Source organism: Rattus rattus, chromosome 5 (genome assembly GCF_011064425.1).
Source record: "Rattus rattus isolate New Zealand chromosome 5, Rrattus_CSIRO_v1, whole genome shotgun sequence".
In the NCBI taxonomy this organism is placed as follows: Eukaryota; Metazoa; Chordata; class Mammalia; order Rodentia; family Muridae; genus Rattus; species Rattus rattus.
The window spans coordinates 14,487,590-14,507,284 of record NC_046158.1 but is presented as its reverse complement, the minus strand read 5'-3'; the positions used below and the strand labels follow the sequence as shown (position 1 = coordinate 14,507,284).

Below are 19,695 nucleotides of genomic sequence, written 5' to 3'. Positions count from 1 at the left end.
TCTGTAGGTTGCTTTTGGCAAAATGGCCATTTTTACTATATTAATCCTGCCAATCCATGAGCATGGGAGATCTTTCCATCTTTTGAGATCTTCTTCAATTTATTCAGGGATTTGAAGATTTGTCATACAGAGCTTTCACTCACTTGGTTAGGGTCACAAGATATTTTATATTATTTGTGACTATCGTGAAGGGTATTGCTTCCCTAATTTCTTTCTCAGCCCTTTTATTCTTTGAGTGGAAGAAACCTACTGATTTAAGTTAATTTTATATCCAGCTACTTTGATGAAATTGTGTATCAGCTTTAGGAGCTCTCTGGTAGAATTTTTGGGGTTGCTTATATATATATATATGATCATATTATTTGCAAATAGTGATATCTTGACTTCCTCCCTCCCAATTTGAGTAACTTTGATCTCTTTTTGCTGTCTGATTGCTCTGGCTAGGACTTTGAGTACTATATTGAATAAGTAGGAAGAGAGTGGGTAGCCTTATCTTGTCCCTGATTTTAATGGGATTGTTCTGAGTTCCCATTTAGTTTGATGTTGGCTATTGGTTTGCTATATATTGCTTTTATTATATTTATGTATGAACTTTGAATTTGTGGGCTCTCCAATACTTTTAACATGAATGGTTGTTCTATTTTTCAAAGGCTTTTTCAGCATCTAATAAGATGATCATTTTTTTTCTTTTCTTTTTTGTACAGTAGATTACATTGATGGATTTCCATGTACTGAACATCCCTGCATTCCTGGGATGAAGCCTACTTTATCATGGTAGATGATCATTTTGATGTGTTCTTGGATTCGGTTTGTGAGAATTTTACTGAGTATTTTTGCATTAATCTTCATGAGAAAAATTGGTCTGTAGTTTTCTTTCTTTGATGGGTCTATTTGTGGTTTAGGTATTAGTATAACTGTATCTTCATAGAAATAATTGGGTAGTGTTCCTTTTGAATCTATTTTAAGGAATACATTGTGGAGTATTGGTATTAGAACTTCTTTGAAGGTCTTACAGTCTTTGCACTAAAATCTTCTGGCCTGGTATTTTTTTTTTTTTTGGTTGGGAGACTTCTAATGATTACCACTATTTTATTGGTAGTTATGGCTCTGTTTAGATGGTTTATCTGATCCTGATCTAACCTCGTTACCTGGTATGTGTCTAGGAAATAATCCATTTAATCTAAGTTTTGCAGTTTTGTTGAGCATAGACATTTATAGTCTGATCTGATTATTTTTGAATGTTTTTTAGTTTCTGTTGTTATGTCTCCATTTTCGTTCCCAATTTTGTTAATTTCGATATGGTTTCAGTGTACTCTGGTTAGTCTGGCTAAGGGTTTATGTATCTTGTTGATTTTTTCAAAGAATCAGATATTAGTTTTATTGATTCTTTGTATAGTTCTCTGTTTCTACTTGGTTGGCTCCACCCTGAGTTTGATTATTTCCTGCAGTCTACTCCTCTTTGGTGTATTGCTTCTTTTTGTTCTAGAGTAGTTGTTAAGCTGCTAGTACATGACCTCTCCAATTTCTTTATGAAAGCACTCAGAGTTATGTGTTTTCCTATTAGCACTGCTTTCATTTTGTCCCATAAGTTTGAACATGCTGTGATTTCATTTTCATTGAATTTTAAAGACTTTAATTTCTTTATTTCTTCCTTTATTAAGTTACCATTGCTTCCATATGTATGTGGCCTTTCTCCCTGCCCCACCTCTCTCTCTCTCTCTCTCTCTCTCTCTCTCTCTCTCTCTCTCTCTCTTTCTCTCTCTCTCTCCTGTTGCTGTTGAAGACCAACCTTAGTCCATGGTGGTCTGATAGCATACATGGGATACATGGGATTATTTCAATCTTCTTTCATCGGTTGAAGTTTGTTTTGGGTCTGAGTACATGGTTGCTTTGTCAGAAGATACCATGAGGTGCTGAGAAAAACGTAAATTCTTTTGTGTTAAGGTGAATGTTCTGTAGATATCAATTAAATCCATTTGTTTCATAATTTCATTTAGTTTCACTGTGACTTTGTTTAGTTTCTTTTCCCATGATCTGTCCATTTGTGAGAGCGGGTTATTGAAATCTCCCACTATGATTGTGTGAGGTTCAATGTGTACTTTGAGCTTTAGTAACATTTCTTTTACAATTGTGGGTGCTCTTGCATTTGGGGCACAGATGTTCAGAATTGAGAGTTCATCTTGGTGGACTTTTCTTTTGATGAGTATGTTGTGTCTTTCCCCATCTTTTTTTATAACTTTTGATGGAAAGTCTATTTTGTTGGTTATTAAAATGGCTACTCCACCTTGTTCCTGGGACCATTTGCTTGGAAAAAATTTCCCATCCTTTTACTTTGAGGCATTGTCTGTCTTTGACTCTGAGTGCATTTCCTGTATGCAGCAAAATGCTGCATCCTGTTTATTTATCCAGTCTGTAAGCCTATGTCTTTTTATCGGGGAATTGAGTTCATTGATGTTGAGAGATATTAGGGACCAATGGTTGTTGCTATTTCTGTTGTTATTGGTGGGATTATGTTTGTGTGTTTCTTTTCTTTTGGGTTTACTGTGAAAAGATTAATTTCTTGCATTTCTTTCAATATTCTTTCTTTTTTATGCATTTGGGGTTTTAATTATTATGTGACTAGAAGATTTTCTTTTCTGGTCCCGCGTGTTTAGTGTTCTTTAGGCTTCTTGTATGTTTATGGACATTTTTTATGTAAGTCAGGAAAGTTTTTTCTATAATTTTGTTAAAGATGTTTGCTGGCTCTTTGAGTTGGTAATTTTCACTCTCTTCTATTTCTATTATTCTTAGGTTTGGTCTTTTCATTGAGTCCTAGATTTCTTGAATGTTTTGAGATAGGAGCTTTTTGGGGTTTTTTTTTCCTTTTGTTTTGTTGTTGTTGTTGTTGTTTGTTTTTGTTTTTTGTTTCTATTTTCCTTGACTGCTCTATTGATAACTTTTATTCTATCTTCGGTCACTGAGATTTCTCTTCTTTCTTTTGTATTCTGTTGGTGATGATTGCGTCTGTGACTTCTGTTCTCTTTCCTAGGTTTTCTATCTTCAGCACTGTCTCCCCTTGAGTTCTCTTTAATGATTCTATTTCCATTTAGATCCTGGACAGTTTTTTCAATTCCTTCACACGTTTGATTGTGTTCTTCTGCATTTCTTTAAGGGATTTGTGTGGATGTGTCAGAATACCTGGGAGTCGAACTGCAACTGTTGTGTGGACTGTGTGGGTTCAGGTCCAGAAAGCACATTGGTGTTTAATCTGCTTCCCCAGGTCTCAGGGTTCTAGTATGCTGGGTATTGGGGCAGGGCTTAGAGACTCACTTGTGATGCTGGATGTGTCAGAATACCTGGGAAGTCGAGCTACCACTGGGATATGTATGGGATATGTGGGATTGGGTCTGGCATAGGTGCTCTATTCCTGTCACAGGTAGGAACCAGAAGGCACTGGGTCTCTGGCTGGGCAGGGAATCTTGCTTCTGACCTTCTATACCAGATTTTTTTTACTCTCATAATCTTGTAAGACCTTGTATTGGTAACTTTTGCTGCTGTGAGTTCTTGTGTGCAATAGTCACATTATATTGAGAGTACTGTGTTTCACAGCCATTCTTCTCCAATTTATAGTTCTACATTCTTTCCTGCACATGCTTGGTTTTAATTAACTCTTTATCTCCAAGTATTCTTTCCTGTTCTTTTATATTACATATGTTCAAGTATCGCTTCTCATTAGAATTAACTTGGATTTCAAGATTATAGGCTCCCCATTACCTTCTTCAAGCACATCTCATTTAGGCTAAATCTACTCCTGGCCTCCATTTTCCTATACTTATCACTTCACTAAATGTTTGGAGACTTCTGTCTCCAGTATTCCACCTGGCTACTTTCACTTCACCTATATTCTAATATTTCTTTCTGTAAATGCATCCTGAGCCAATGGGTCATTTCTAGTTAGTTAGCTTCTATATGTACTATATGCTAAAATCACTAAACAATATTTATAAATATAAGATATGAATCCTCACATGAAAGTTAACATGACTCATTTGTCTTTTTTAACATGGGTAACATCATTCATTATAGTTTTTTGCACATTTATTTATTTTGTATTTACCTATAAATATCATGGTTTTTGTTTTCTTTCACAGATAGTTAATATGGCATTGTGTATATGTACAACATCCTTTTTCATTTTCCATTTTTCAGTTGATAGATTTCTATGTTGATTCTATTTTCTAGCTATTGTGAATATAGTAACAATGATCATGAATGTGAAAATATTTATGTAGAATGATATAAAGTTCTTTATGCATATTTTCTGGAGTAGTGTAGCTTGGTCATATGGAAGATCTATTTCTAGTCTTTGAGAAACACTCAAATGACTAATTATGTATTAATTTTTGTACCAATTTAAAGCATTGAAATGGAAACAAACTATATTTTGAATTGGTGTTCCTCAAGAAAGTAAGTTATAATTATATCATAAAATTAAAACTAAAATTAATATTTTATATAATGATAAAATAATATAAGGAAGGAATGTTTGTTTTCTTGAGAAAGAAAGCAATACTTTATATAGAAGGCCATAAGATTAGGTAATAATAAAAGGTGAATTAATGGCATGAGAAAAAAATTTATGAACCTAAAACTAAAGGACTATGGAAAAAATGTGGAAGTATTCAGAAAAAAACCTTTCCCTAAGATAAACAGAACAACTAAAGAGAACAAAGTGCAGGGCTGAGATGAAACAGGTTGAAAAACTACAACCCAAAGATTCAATGAAAAGCACCAAGTCACAGAATCATGCAAAGGACTGAGAAGTTCTCAAATACAGAAAGAGGGAAGATCATGCCTGTCAGTGTGAACACAGTCGCCTGCTGAGTGTATTTTTCAGTGCTCCTTTCATATCTCGATTCCTCAGACTATAAATAAAGGGATTCAGCATGGGTGTGATCACAGTGTACATCACAGATGCTATTACATCTTTAGCATTCGTATTGTTGGAGGAGGGAAAGAAATATAACCCAATAATGGCTCCATAATATAAAAAAACTACACAGAGATGAGAGCCACATGTGGACAAGGCTTTGCAGATACCCTTGATGGTTGGAGTTCTTAGGATAGTGGCCCCTATGTGACCATAAGAAATCAGGATGCATATGAATGGTACAGTAATGACCACCACTGCTAACGTGAGGATGACTAGTTCATTGATGGTTGTGTCTGAGATGGAAAGTTTGAGCAAGGCAGAGAGATCACAGAAAAAATGATGGACAGTGTTGTCTTTAAAATGAGAGAGGCGAGCAAAGAGAAGAGTGTGCACAAGGCCATTAGTAGAGGAAAAGACCCAGGATATCATCACTAGCAGAACACAGAGACTCTGACTCATAATGGTGGTGTAATGCAGAGGGTGGCAGATGGCCACATACCTATCATAGGCCATGGAAGTCAGAAGGAAGTTGTCAATACACCCAAACAATAAGAAAAAATATATTTGCGAAACACATCCAGCATATGAGATGGACTGACTGTGTGTCAGCATATTCATGAGCATCTTTGGAGCTGTGACTGATGAAAAAGAGATGTCTGTGAAGGCCAAGTGGCTGAGGAAGAAGTACATGGGGGTCTGTAGGTGAGAGTCCAGCCTGATGAGCAGGATGATGAGCAAGTTCCCTAGCACAGTTGTCATGTACATAGCCAGGAACAGGACAGAATACACAGCTTGGTCCTCTGGCTGGATGGGGAGCCCTAGGAGGATGAATTCAGACACAGTGCTCTGATTAGTCTCCATCATGCTTTGTCCTTAGCTAGAGATGGAAAAAAAAAGATGAGATGGAAGAAGCAGAGATCATTATATCTATTACATTATAATTACATAATTTTAACTAGTCAGTTTGTACTCTCTTACTGTAATATCGCAAGGTTCTTGACACATTGTTGGGTTAGTGATTTTTGTGGCTAAACACCTACTAATTGTCTGCCTAGAAAACAACTCAAATTGCTTTGGGCAAAAAAGAGAAAGCAGCAGAGTGGTCATCATGCCTCGTCCAGCTCGTGGGAAACAGCGATCCATGAAAAAAATCTTAAATTTCAAATGACAGCATAAGGCCAAGTTTATAAGAAATGAACAGAAATCTAGCCGATGACATCTCATGGCTTGTTGGTGTAACCTAATCTCCAGCAAGGCCACCAGAACACCTCTCAGACATGCTTTACTTGCAATTACTTAACATTACTTTAGGCTTACCTACTGTCGTAAATATTTTATATTTGGGAAAGAAAATATGTGAAACATCTACAAAAATGCAGGCTCCACATTCTCTCGAAAGAATTATTCACTCTGAATTTGGTGTTTTTTGAGAATTAAATAATCATCTTATTTACTATTTATTTGAAGAGTTAACTAAAGATTACGGGAAAATATAAATATAAATTATAAATTGTTTCTACTTGATTGATTTTTAAATTTCACCTATTATTTATCCTACTGTATTAAAAATCCTTTAAGTAATGCTGCTATTGAGGTTGAACTAAAATTTGTTACTTTTTCCATAATAATAAAAACTAATATATTTCAATTAAAATGATAATTGTTTGTCTCCTAGATATGTGGGTTGTTTCTAATAGTTTGTTACATTTTAGTAAGTAATATTAGTAGGTTTTTAAATTCTTTTGCACACTAATATATGTAACATGTGCAGAATGAATTTTAAAAGTGAAAATTGTCCAGTTATGAAAACATACAGGTACAAGGAACTTCATTTTATGTGTTTTTAATGCAAGCATCTATCTCATGAAATTATTTAAAAACATGTTTGGAGAACACAGAATGAGGACATTTAAAGAACAGAGAAAATTCAAGACTATGTATTTAGCTGAAAAATATATGGATTCGAGAGCTCTACAGGAGCCTGCATATAGAGGATCTTTTTTATCACATTAGAAATCTTCATTCTTTCTCAGCAACAGGACCAAGCAAACGTCTAAGTAAAGGTTTTTAGGAGCTTCTAGTAGTGACTAAAACAGAATCAATAGGAATCCAAATAATATACTACCTTAACTACAAAATGATTCCAGTTTCTGTGTAAATTATTGCAGCACAGAAGAGTGAAATTATACTGATTCTGTGCAAAATCTGAAAAACATGCCCAAGAAGATGATGGAAATTGAACAAAAGCAAAAAGATACACACCCTGGCTTTTCACCTCAAAATGAGATATAAAATCAGAAAGAATATATTTGAGTACAAAGTTGCTGTCACTTTACTCTTTCATATTTTGGAAAGGTGATCAAAGTAAGTTATACTACAAGAATCTGTCTATTATAGGGTGTCATGATGCTGATTAGACATCCAAGTTTACACAACCATCCCACCTCTTGTAAGTTCTATTTCTATGCTGACCATAGGTCTACAATAAAAAGCAGAGATACCTTGATATACAATATGTGGAAATTTCTTCCATATTTTATGAAATGTGGAAAATATAGTGAAACTTGCAGAGTCTTCAAGGAGCTCAATAATCCACTCTGAACAACACAAGTTTTTCAGCATGTAGCCTACTGTGATAGATATATGCATATATAGTTATTCATGACCTGAGAAATTAGTGTGTGTTATATTGTTCCAAATTATGATGAGGGGACAAACAGCATGTTTGCATCATTACCTCAGCTTTCTCCTGGGGTAGGACTGTTCGTTGAAAAAGACACAGGAGAGTTCATCCTTGGAGAAATTGTTATAGACAGTGCAAGGTAACTAATAGGTGATGCACAAAGATTATCATTAACATATTTCAATTAAAATGATAATTAGCTATCTCCTAGATATGTGAGTTGTTTCTAATAGTTTGTTACATTTTAGTAAGTAACATTAGTAGGTTTTTAAATTCTTTTACACACTAATATATGTAACATGTGCAGAATGAATTTTAAAAGTGAAAATTGTCCAGTTATGAAAACATACAGGGACAAATAACTTCATTTTTATGTGTTTTTAATGCAATTTTTCGTGCAAGCATGTATCTCATGAAATCATTTAAAAACATGTTTGGAGAGCACAGAATGAGGACATTTGAAGAACTGAGAAAAATTTCAGGGAAAAGTATGGAATTTGAGTTTTTTCTACTATGAAAAATATAAGCAGAAAGCCTAGTATCATATTTTCTTTCATATGTAAAAATTGAAAGAAAAAGACATCCAGAAAATTGAAGACAGTTTCCTAAGGAAGAGAGCAAAGGGGTAGAATGGAGATAGTAAGAGAAGAGGACACAGCAGGCTGACTTGATCAAGTGATATGTGTGTGTGTGTGTGTGTGTGTGTGTGTGTGTGTGTGTGTGTGTACGAAAAAGTCACAATGAAACCTACTGCTTTGTACACTGATGTGGTTGAATCTTTTAAAACGTTTTATTGATTCTTCATTAATTTCATATTATGCAACCCATTCCTACTCATCTCCTTATCCCTTCATATTCACCCTCCTCCTTTGCAACCTTTCCCCCAAAGAAAACAAAAAAATAATTAAAAATTTAAATTAAAAATCTGGTTGTGAAAGCTGTAGTGTGTCACAGTGTGAGGCAGTTTACCCTTTTGCCTACACATCTTTACTTGCTAATGTTCATTGCAATGAGTCATCAGTCTGCTTCTGCTATACTATCAATACTGGATTCTCATTGGAAGTCCTTTCAGGTATCCTGCCTTTGCCCTATGTCCTGCAGAGCATGCAGCTTTAGATATGTAGGACCATCTCCACCAGTTTATAGATGGTGTAGATGTTGGGGTGGGCCCACTAAAAGCTCGGGATCTGAGCCTGGGTGATTGCTAAGTTGGTCAGCTGGCCAGGTCTCTGGCACACCCACCACCTGCAGCCTGTAGAGGTTGTAAGGTCCTACTTGCCATCTCAAATTGGGCCGTGACAAGCTGGTTACCAACATCTCTCATGGAGACTCTCTGCCTTAGTGGTTCTGGGCTATGTGAAGTCGACAAGGCCAATCATTACAACCACCAAGAGCAGTGGCTTCTTGGGGAATCAGCCCCCTTTCCCTCAACTTGTGAGGATAACAGAAAATAATAGCTACTTTAGCTGACAGAGCTGATGAAGTTTAGTTACAAGAAAGTCAAAGTCTGCTTAGATTCAACATGACATTAAACAAAATATTCCTCCCGTTACTCTCTTTTCATTCTTAAGCATTTTTTTTATTTCTAGAAAGTAACAAATACATCATCCCCCCCCTCTTCTTTTACATTTTTGAGATAGATTGGCTGCTGACTCACTCTGTAAGTTAACCCTGGAGGTCTGATCCTCCCCTCTCTACCTCTTGAGTGTGAGAATTATAGTCATGCAGCACTATACCTGGCTTAGGCCATGCTGCTCATCAAGTCCATGGCTCTCTGCGTGCTGGACAGGCATTCTACCAAGCCCCCTACAGCCATTCTTCTTCTTTTTTTCTATGTTAAATATTCTTAGTATCAAGAATAGGATTTTTCTTTAGAAGTATTTTTGTTATTATGACATTTGTAGTTGCTGTGATAGTAAGACAGCAAGATCTCCAGCACTGCCTCATCTAGCTCAGCCAGTTTTGTGCCTGGCAAGGGGCTGGATCAGCTTTCCTGCTCTCATGTCCACAGGCCAGCTCACCTACACAGAGCTTACCAGAGCCAACTCTATTATGCTGCTGCTATTAGGTGAGGTTTGGTCCTGATTTCTCAGGTGCTGTATCCTGTAACAGGTAGGGACAGCTCTCCCACTCTAATAACCTCAAGGGAGATTCCCTGAAGTGGCATGGGGTAGCATCTCTCCCTTATCCACACCTTTGTATAACAAACAAGGGATGGGGCCAACTCTCCTATACTCATATCCTTAGGGATAGCCCACTACCCCCCCATGAGAGTCATATCTTCTGTGATACCCAGGCATGGACATCTCTTCTTAGAGATGCACCAGGATGCACTCTTCTGAGTGCTGCAGCCACCAAGGAGCAGGGCCACTTCTGCACAGTCATTGGACGTCGACATGGTCACAGGTGGCAGCCCAGACCAGGGATGTCCTCATGGCTTTAGGTGGTAATATGAGGCATGGACATCAACACAGATCCCTGCTGTTGCAAAGCTATGTACCCAGACATGGCTTTCAGCATGGGTCAGGATTTCACCCATGGCCTCATGTGGCAGAGCAGGCTATTCACATCAAGTTCTTCCTCCCCCCGCTCCTTGCATCTTCAATTCTGTTTCTATTCACAGTGCTCAAACCATTCCACTTCTCTTTCTCTCCCATCTCTCTACCACTTACATTATACTGGCTCCCACTGCACGTGGGCCATGTGGTTGTGGGCCAGCCTCTTTCTGTCTTCCTCCCACCTGTGCCGTGTGATGGAGATGATTTAATAGTTTAACAAAAATAAATGGGTTGCAGCAATATGCTCATAAAAATGAATTTAAATGCTTTTCCTTTGAGCAAATGTAATTTCACAAGGACTAAAATTTAAGATGCATTATTTTTAATGAACATAGGAAGCAATCCATTTGTATGAAGAGCAGAGAATTGTTTTTTTTTTTTTTTTTATTATCTTGAGTTTTTCTTATATACATTTCGAGTGTTATTCCCTTTTCCGGTTTCCAGGCAAACATCCCCCTCCCCCCTCCCCTTCCTTATGGGTGTTCCCCTCCCGACCCTCCCCCCATTGCCGCCCTCCCCCCCACAGTCTAGTTCACTGGGGGTTCAGTATTAGCAGGACCCAGGTCTTCCCCTTCCACTGGTGCTCTTACTAGGATATTCATTGCTACCTATGAGGTCAGAGTCCAGGGTCAGTCCATGTATAGTCTTTAGGTAGTGGCTTAGTCCCTGGAAGCTCTGGTGGCTTGGCATTGTTGTACATATAGGGTCTCGAGCCCCTTCAAGCTCTTCCAGTTCTTTCTCTGATTCCTTCAACGGGGGTCCTATTCTCAGTTCAGAGGTTTGCTGCTGACATTCGCCTCTGTATTTGCTGTATTCTGGCTGTGTCTCTCAGGAGCGATCTACACTTCTGCACTTCTTTGCTTCATCCATCTTGTCTAATTGGGTGGCTGTATATATATGGGCCACATGTGGGGCAGGCTCTGAATGGATGTTCCTTCAGTCTCTGTTTTAATCTTTGCCTCTCAGAGAATTGTTTTTAATTTTAAAATTCATGCATGACAGTTGGGTTGCTGTACATCTCAGAATATTAGAATCAATTCTGATTGCCTAGACATTCTAATGTCCTGCCAGCCACTCCTCAACTCACATCTGAAGACGCTGAACTTCCTGAGGCACAGACTATGCACAATCACAACACTCTCTGGAATTCCTTTGGAATATCTCCCACTACTGTTTCACAGAGCTTCACCTTCCCAGGACCTAGAGATCTCCAATAGGTGTTTTCTTCATGAATTTGATGCCGATTTGTCTGTTGTGGCCTTTTACAGAAAGCCAATTTCAATATGAGAACACACTCAGAAACTTAGAGGGAAAAGAGTTATATACTAGCTTTGTTTACAGTAATACAGATAAAACGTGTTGGGGATAGAACAGAAAGTACACATATAGGGACAAGAGTCAGAGGGAGGTTGCTCGAAGGGTAGAGAATAGTTAAATTGAAAAATTACTTCTGATTACATGGTAGGATAATGATTCTGGAAAATGAGACAAAAATACTGTGTTTTTTCCAGATGACAAGAAAAAGATTCCTATTTTCCATATGAAAATGAGAAATTAAGCATAATCTAAATGATTTGAAAATATGAACTCTATGAATATAAAGAAACAATACAAGGTATGTAGTATTTATACACCTTGTGATGTAAATTGAAATAAAAATAAATAGGTGGAAATAACATGAAAAGATATCTACAGTTTGAAATAAAGTTATTTTTGAAAACTCTAGCTAAATTATAAAATTAAACACACACGATGTCATGAATTAAACAACCTTGAGAAATATTAACAGAAAGGAGAAATATTAGGAAATATTAGGAGAAAACAATCTTTGCTAAAAATGATTAAAATGATTAAAACTGATTAAAAATAAAACAAGGAAATTAATGAGTACATTAAATTGCAATTTTAGGCAAAGGGTTCTATATAAAAAGAAAAATGTGTAGTTAAGATTGTGAAGAAAACTTGTGCATGACTATCAGGATAAACCAGACCAAGAAAAGGGAAAAAAGAAAATGAAATACATAAAAGGGGTGATTAAAAGCTATATGTGCTGTAAAGTGTGCCAGAAAATACCCCAAATCACTAAGAAACAGCACTTCTCATAGGAGAGGACCCTTTAGATAGTGGGGAGATTGCAACTTCACTTGTACAGCAGAAAAAGCTAATTACATGGAAAAAGTCACTCTTGAAAATGTATTTCTCAAAGCTCCTTTCATATCCCGATTCCTCAGACTGTAAATAAAGGGATTCAACATTGGTGTGACCATAGTGTACATCACAGCTACAATGACATCCTTGTCATTAGTGTCATTTGATGAGGGGACAAAATATAGCCCAATAATAGCTCCATAATAGAGAGAAACCACAGAGAGGTGAGAGCCACATGTGGACAAGGCTTTGCAGATTCCCTTGATGGAGGGAGTTCTCAGGATAGTGGCTCCAATGCGTCCATATGAAACCAGGATGCATATGAATGGCACAGTAATGACCAGTGATCCTACAACAAGGATGACCAGCTCATTGATGGATGTATCTGAGCTAGACAGCTTAATTAAGGTAGACAGGTCACAGAAGAAATGGTGGAGAGTGTTACCTCTAAAGAAAGAGAGACGAGCTAGAAGAAGAGTGTGCACAAGGGCACCAGCAAAAGATAAAAACCAGGATGCAATAACTAGTAAGATACAGACACTCTGACTCATGATTCTGGTATAGTGTAGGGGATGGCAGATGGCCACATATCTGTCATAGGCCATGGAGGTCAGAAGAAAGCTGTCAAGATCTGCAAAAAATAAGAAAAAATATGCCTGAGAAATGCACCCAGCATATGAGATAGATTGACTGTGTATCAACATATTCATCAGCATCTTTGGAGCTGTGACTGATGAGAAAGAGATGTCCGTGAAGGCCAAGTGACTGAGGAAGAAGTACATGGGGGTGTGGAGGTGAGAATCCAGTCTGATGAGCAGAATGATGAGCAAGTTCCCCAGCACTGTGGTCAGGTATGTAGCCAGAAACATGGCATAGTACATGCCTTGCTCTTCTGGTCGGATGGGGAGCCCCAGGAGGATGAACTCAAATGCACTGCTCTGGTTCCTTGTGCTCTTCATCTTCTGCTCAAGATGAAAATAATCACAGCAATGTGAGAATGGGAAGCATTGCGATTAAGGCACAGCGATGTAAATGTTTTTAGTGTATTCATATTTTCTAAAAATATCAAACTTTCAGAATGTTAAATGAAGGTTGGTGACATAGAAACCAGTTTAACATACATTTGAGGAACCTGAAATATAACAATTATCAGATAAAGAAAGATCAGCTTTGAGAAGTCTAAGAATCCTTAAAGGTATTCTGATGTATGGAGTGAGGTGAAAAATCAGATGAGTCATCAATAGCAAAGCTAGTCAGTGATATAGAATGGTTTGCTAGCCTCTTGATGCTCATCTTAGTTCTAGAAGCATATCTGGGTCTGTACTGTAACTCAAAGAACCTAATGGATAGCTATGATGCTCTAATATATGATTTAGAGAGTTAAAGGCCCAGATCTATGTTAATATCTTGAAAGAACACATGATGTGCCTTGTACATGCCCTTCGCATCTTCCCCACTCCAACAATTTCAGCTTTCTGTCACTCTCTTTAAAGACATTTTCATGAGATAGGTATAAAAAAATTCCTGTCTCAAGTTTTCTTCTGTGTGCATTCTCTCAAACTAAGGTCAATGATGCCCTTTACGGTTTATAGGATACCAGGAAATATCTGGCTTCTCTAGCTATACCAGAATCTCCTGAGGAAGCCCTTCGTCCCTGTCTAATGTAATCAAATAACCTTCTCCACTCTCATTGGTTTTAATCCAATTTTCTTTTGATAATGTGTCTTAAGTGATCTTTTACTTTGTCATATTTCTAATATTTCATTTATTATTGTTCCCCTCTTCATGCTTGAATAGAAAGTTTTAGTTCTCTTCTCAAAGCATTTGTACATGCAAGAAAAGTTTTGAGAAAAGAAATATCTAGATTTAAACATTATACTGTTTAGTGAGTAGAAGAGAATTACAGCAAAACCAGGTATAAAAGGGAGGTGAACAGTGGTTGCTGCAGCCATTTCAATACAATATATTCATTGGTACACCTGAGTGTGTCAGTGAATATAGATACAGGTAAAGAGATTGGCCACAAAATTTGAAAGAAACCTAGCAAGACTTAATGGAGGTTGAAGAAAAACTATATACCCCTCTTTTCTCCTGAATTAAGTACTGTATGAATATGAGATAAAGTGTTATACATGGAGATACTGTGCTATCCTCTCCGTTCAAACTTTAGATAAATACTGAATTCATGACAAAAACTCTGCATAGGACCATGGTGTGTCAAAATAGAGCCTAAGGATAGTAGTACACAATAGAGTTATACACTTAAGCAATACACTAACATGACTGAATGCAAATTCTCTCCCTACTCCTACTTTGACATATCCCCTTAGATGATAAAATCAGATACCTTCAACTTCAAGGAATGAGACGGTCCCTCCATTTCTCTCTAGAAGGCATGGGAGACAGAATAATAAGTAGCATCTCTAAGGGACAGAACATTCCATGGTGGCGGTCAGAAGCCTCATCAGCTCAGAACAAAACAAAGTTAGATATACTGATAAACATTTGCCTGCAGCTCTTGAGAATTTGGTACAAACTCTAATTTTACAAGATACAGAGAGGACCCCAAGGGATAACACTGCCATCTTGAGTCTAAATTTAAGGCATGCTATAATTGTTAAGTTTCCATTGTCTCCTTGGGGAGCACAATTAGCTGTTGAAGTAGTAAAGGAGAGTTTGTTTATCCATGGAGGAATAAAGGTAAAAGTAACACGGAAGCCACTAGGAACTTTTTGGTCCACAAATATCTTTAGCATCTTATTTATCTTGGGGAAAATGACAGAGAGTCTTATGAACTGAGCTTGTGACTGAGTGTGCTAACCAATATTTGGAACCACATGACACTCTAACAATGACAAAAATACACTAAAATTTTCACTCTGAATTAAAAGTGTGAGATGCTTGTATATCATTGTCACTCAGACCAATGGGAATAGTGGAAGTCCCTATAAATCTCAGAGTTTTCTTCAAAATCAGTGGGATTTGTGTTACATGGATACAGTTCTCACATATCTAGAGGATAGCTATCAGTAAAACTTTCCATTTAGCCCCATACAAAATTCATTCCAAATTAGTCCATATATCTCTAGTTCATATCAGCAAAAATATGGAAATCTAAGTTAAAAAATCTATGATATTTTACTCAAACATAATAGTCTTATTGATACCTTGAGACTTCAATAATACATCCTATGCATTTTGATAATATTGGTCCTCCCCTCCAATCCTGTGCTCTAACTCCTCTTAGATTCACTCCCACCCTTTCCTACTTTGTGTCCTCTATTTTTGTTATTTTATAACCCAGGTTAAATTTGTGTTGTTCATGTACTCCAGTGTGTGGCACCATCCGCTATAGCCTAGTGGGACAGTAGAAGCTACACACTAAACTCGCTTAACTCAACCACGATTTGCCCTGCCCCCAAAGCCACCAGCAGTCAATAGCTCCTCATGGGACTCATGGAATAATAAAACTGGGGAGTCTATTACAGGCTATAACAAGCATGAATTGGAGGGACTGTGATTATAGAAGAAAGTTCTGCCACAATAAAGCAAAATAAAACAAACAAAAAAATTCTGTGTATGTTTTTTTAAAGGGAATTTGTGTCCAGTCCTGAAATTTATATTTTCCAGCCCTAAACTTCATTATTGTTTTTTGGGATATGAAATGTCCCCCAAAAGACTAATTATTTACTTTGTCTTCAGCTCGATGAGCCAATGATTGAGATGCGGTTACATCATAATTACTCTGAGCCTATTAGTGAATGAAATCATAATGTGAATAAGCCCTAGGAAGGGATAGAAAGTGGAGGACTTACATAATTTGAAGCATAGGACACTGGAGAAATACCTTTGAAGAATATGATTCATTCCTTAGCTTTATGTTCTCTCCACCTCCCCCCTTCTCTCCCCTCCTCGTGCATTGTTCTGTCTACTTTTTGAATGTCATGATGTGAGTAGATTTATTATCAAGTCCTACAGTATGTATTGCCTCAACTTCTTCATTTTTTAAGTATACTGTTTCTTCAGAGCAATACATTGGTGTTTGTGTTGTAGGATATGTGGAATAACAAAATTCTGAATCTTGGATGCTTTTGAACCTTCTTTGTTTAAGGAATTTCTGATAACATATTGGTAGATGTCATTCTTTAGAAAAATTGAAAAGCTTTAGGATTCTACCAGCTTTTGCCCCCCTCAAAGCAATACACAGTAGTATCTGTCAGTTCAGAAATCTCATTTTCTACTCTTTTTTTATACAGTAATGTAGTTGGCATCCACAATACATCTTTGAACAGACTTGTACTTCATCTGTCCAGATCTCTTCAGTCTATAACAAAAATAGCCAACACTCAACATCAAACACAGTATGCTATGGATCAAGGCACATTGCTTCATGGGGGAAAGTCATGTTTGTTGTACACACCACTCATTTGGACCAGATATCCCTTCTACTCTTCATGCAGAACATCAGCACCTTTTTCTGTGGACGTGTTTATTATATAAAGTATAACTGCTGCATACATGGTTCACTTCAATGAGATCCTGACTGGAGTGACTGGGTGGAAGATATTTAGCTCTATCTTGACACACCTGACCCCTAGAAAGTACCTCAAAAAAGAATAGGTTTTTGTTTTAATCCCAGGTGTGGAATATGGAGCTGTTTCAGATTTTCTATAGCGGCTAATTATGATTTTCTCCTCAGCTAACCTATAAGCTGTGGGCTCTACCCTGTAGTAGTAGATAGTTAATTCACTCTAAACTCCCCATTGGCTATGCACATGCTTCTTATCACCTTCCCAAATGTTTTGGATCCACAAATGAAAGACAGACGTGTAGCGTTATTTTTAATAAGTCTTAAGTAGTTCAACAGCTAGGTCACTTCCTAGCTCCAAGTGGCTAACACACACTCCCTTCTGATATTCCTGAGTAAAACTTACTAAATCTATAATTTATCTTTGCTGCCCTGGACAGTGCTGAGCAGCTCTCCTGGAGCTGTTTTCTCCCTGTACCTACATGTTGACTGTCTCTCCCTCCTCTACTTTCCAGCATGGTCTGTCTCCTAGACCCTTGTCATGGCAGAATCCTCACTTCCTTCTAACTCAATACCTTCCCAGGAATCCTAAAAGTCCCACCTCTGTCTCCCTACCCAGACATTGCCACCTTAAATCTGTATTCATGGCCAGAAGCAGTTAAGAAAGATGTGCTAGGGGACCATGGCCACTCAGGAAAGACAAAATTCTGAGTCCTGGTCTGGGGCAAGCATGGGCTCTGATAGCCAAGAGCACCTCACTAATCTGATAAATTTTATTTCTCCCTGACAAAGAGGAAGGGACTAGTTTCTTTTCTTGTATATGATCACCACCTTCTGGTTGTTTTTAAGGTGTCATGTTGCAGTGCAGAGTGCTTGGAATTTATTTTGTTGCTATTTTGTTTTTGTTGTCTATGCTACTGGGTGACTTTCTGATGGACATTTAACATGGGACAGATGCCTTCAACTCCACTATGTTAAAGCTAGGAGACAGGCCCTTTCTGTCATCGTTAGGAAAAATTTGCTTCCTAGACAACATGCATACCTACCTTATTCAACCCTTCAGGCAGAACAGCAGCTCTGTCATAAACAACTGCTTTGAGGGCACAGGAAGGAAGACCTGCTGCAGGGACACAAAACTGCCAGGGGCTGACTCCTAAGCCTGAGTCTGTCATCCTGCCTTTGTGAGCAGCAGAGCTGGTCAATAATAAAAGAACCCAACTTCATCACTATTGGTTCTCTGCCAATAGTGACCTTTATAACTGGAAAATTCAGAACTCCTCCTTTTCAGTAAACGATCTCTTAAAGACAGTCCTTTGCATCAGTCCGCTTGGGATGACTACCAACAGCTTTTGCAGAATTTCTTCTGGCCCCATGGGGGAATCCAACCAGACTGAAAAATCTCAAAGTGGTTGTAAAGTAGCCCACCAACTTGGCTAAAGATAAATAAGATATTAGTAAGAGAAATAAAAATAGTTCTACAGCTTTCTTAGAAAGGGTCATAGAGACATTTCAAAGTGAAAACAGCAATATCTCTAGCTTTTATTAACCAGGCAGCACTAGATATTAAGTAAAAAAAACAAAAAGAACCAAAACCAAACAAATGAACAAACAAAAAACAAAAACAAAACAAAAAAAGGAAAACCTCCAGAGGGTTGAGAGATTAAGAGAAACGAGTCTGAGAGACTTAATGGCATAGAATATGTTTAATAAAAGAGAAAGTGTTGAAAAGACAGGTAGAAAAAGCAGAGGCAATAGACTTGAGACTTTTGAAAGATCCCATTGGCAGTCTGGTCAAACCAGAGGACTGTAGGAGACATCTAAAACATACAGTTTCTAGAAACATACAGCTTAATCAGGCCCTGGTGCTGGGCCAGTGGCCTATCTCTATAGGAGATGTCTAAAACAAATGACTTCTAGAAAAAGAGTTAAGGGGATCCTAATGATCAAAACTGCTCCCAGTTAAAAAAAATGCCTAGGGCAATCTAAAAAACAGAGGGGAAACCCAACACCTTCCTTATAATTAATAAAACATTTTGTCTTGCTAAAACATGAAGATAAAGTCTTTCCAACACTTTATAAATGATCCTGGTGGCAGCAGAAACCAAACAAAAGTGCCAGAAGAGACCCAGGATACCTTGGAGGCCTTTGGAAATTTGGACTATCAAGCCTGCACTAAGAATCCCTCTTGTACTAACCATAGGAACCTCCCTTGATCTGGTAGATATATATGAAAAGAAGGTGAGAGATGTCTTTACAAGGACAGAAAGAAATTTCTACACCAGCTCTGGGGTTGCCAGAAGTGACTATGCCCTTTTATTTTTTTATCAATGAGAGATCTGTGACCCAGGTGCCAGAGATTGCCGCATCACTGAGCCTATGGCCTTCCTGGTTAAGATGCTGACAAATTATCACTGGGCCAAAGCCTGGCCATCACCAATGCCAGAATGACTCATTACTAGTCTCTCCTCTTAAATGCCCCCAGCTACCCTGCTACCTGACACAGACCTCAATGGACCTCTACATGACTGCTCAAATATTTTGGCCCATGTTCATGGGACCATACCAGATCTTCAGGATACCCCTCTAATCGATTCATAGATATAGTTCACCAATGACAACAGCTTCATTCAAGATAGAGGTATGCTGGGTAAGTGGTGATCTCAAACACTGAGATAATATAAGTGGAGTTACTCCTGGCAGAAATGTCTTCCCATAAAGTTGAACTGATAACTCTAACCAAGTCAGTAGAGCTGAGAAAAGACACAATGACTTTATTGCCATTCCACTCCAACGGCCTACTTATAGGGAAGGGGCTTATTACAGCAAGAGGAAAGATTGTTAAAATTTTTTAAAACTCCCTTCTAGG

The 19,695-nt window shown here is 37.7% G+C and overlaps 2 protein-coding genes across 2 annotated transcripts; both read right to left on the bottom strand.

The window, feature by feature from the left end:
* Positions 1 to 4,837: 4,837 nt before the first annotated feature.
* On the bottom strand, positions 4,838 to 5,776 carry LOC116900129 (olfactory receptor 50). Its single transcript, XM_032901903.1, has one exon. It carries the CDS (start codon positions 5,774 to 5,776, stop codon positions 4,838 to 4,840), a length of 939 nt encoding a protein of 312 aa, XP_032757794.1.
* A 6,542-nt stretch (positions 5,777 to 12,318) lies between these two features.
* On the bottom strand, positions 12,319 to 13,260 carry LOC116900128 (olfactory receptor 50-like). Its single transcript, XM_032901902.1, has one exon. The coding sequence runs from the start codon at positions 13,258 to 13,260 to the stop codon at positions 12,319 to 12,321; it is 942 nt and encodes a 313-aa protein (XP_032757793.1).
* Between the last annotated feature and the right edge of the window lie 6,435 nt (positions 13,261 to 19,695).

Bases quoted from the DNA above. Each gene is read 5' to 3' on its own strand.
- LOC116900129 (XM_032901903.1), bottom strand. From the start codon at position 5,776: ATGATGGAGACTAATCAGAGCACTGTGTCTGAATTCATCCTCCTAGGG.
- LOC116900128 (XM_032901902.1), bottom strand. From the start codon at position 13,260: ATGAAGAGCACAAGGAACCAGAGCAGTGCATTTGAGTTCATCCTCCTG.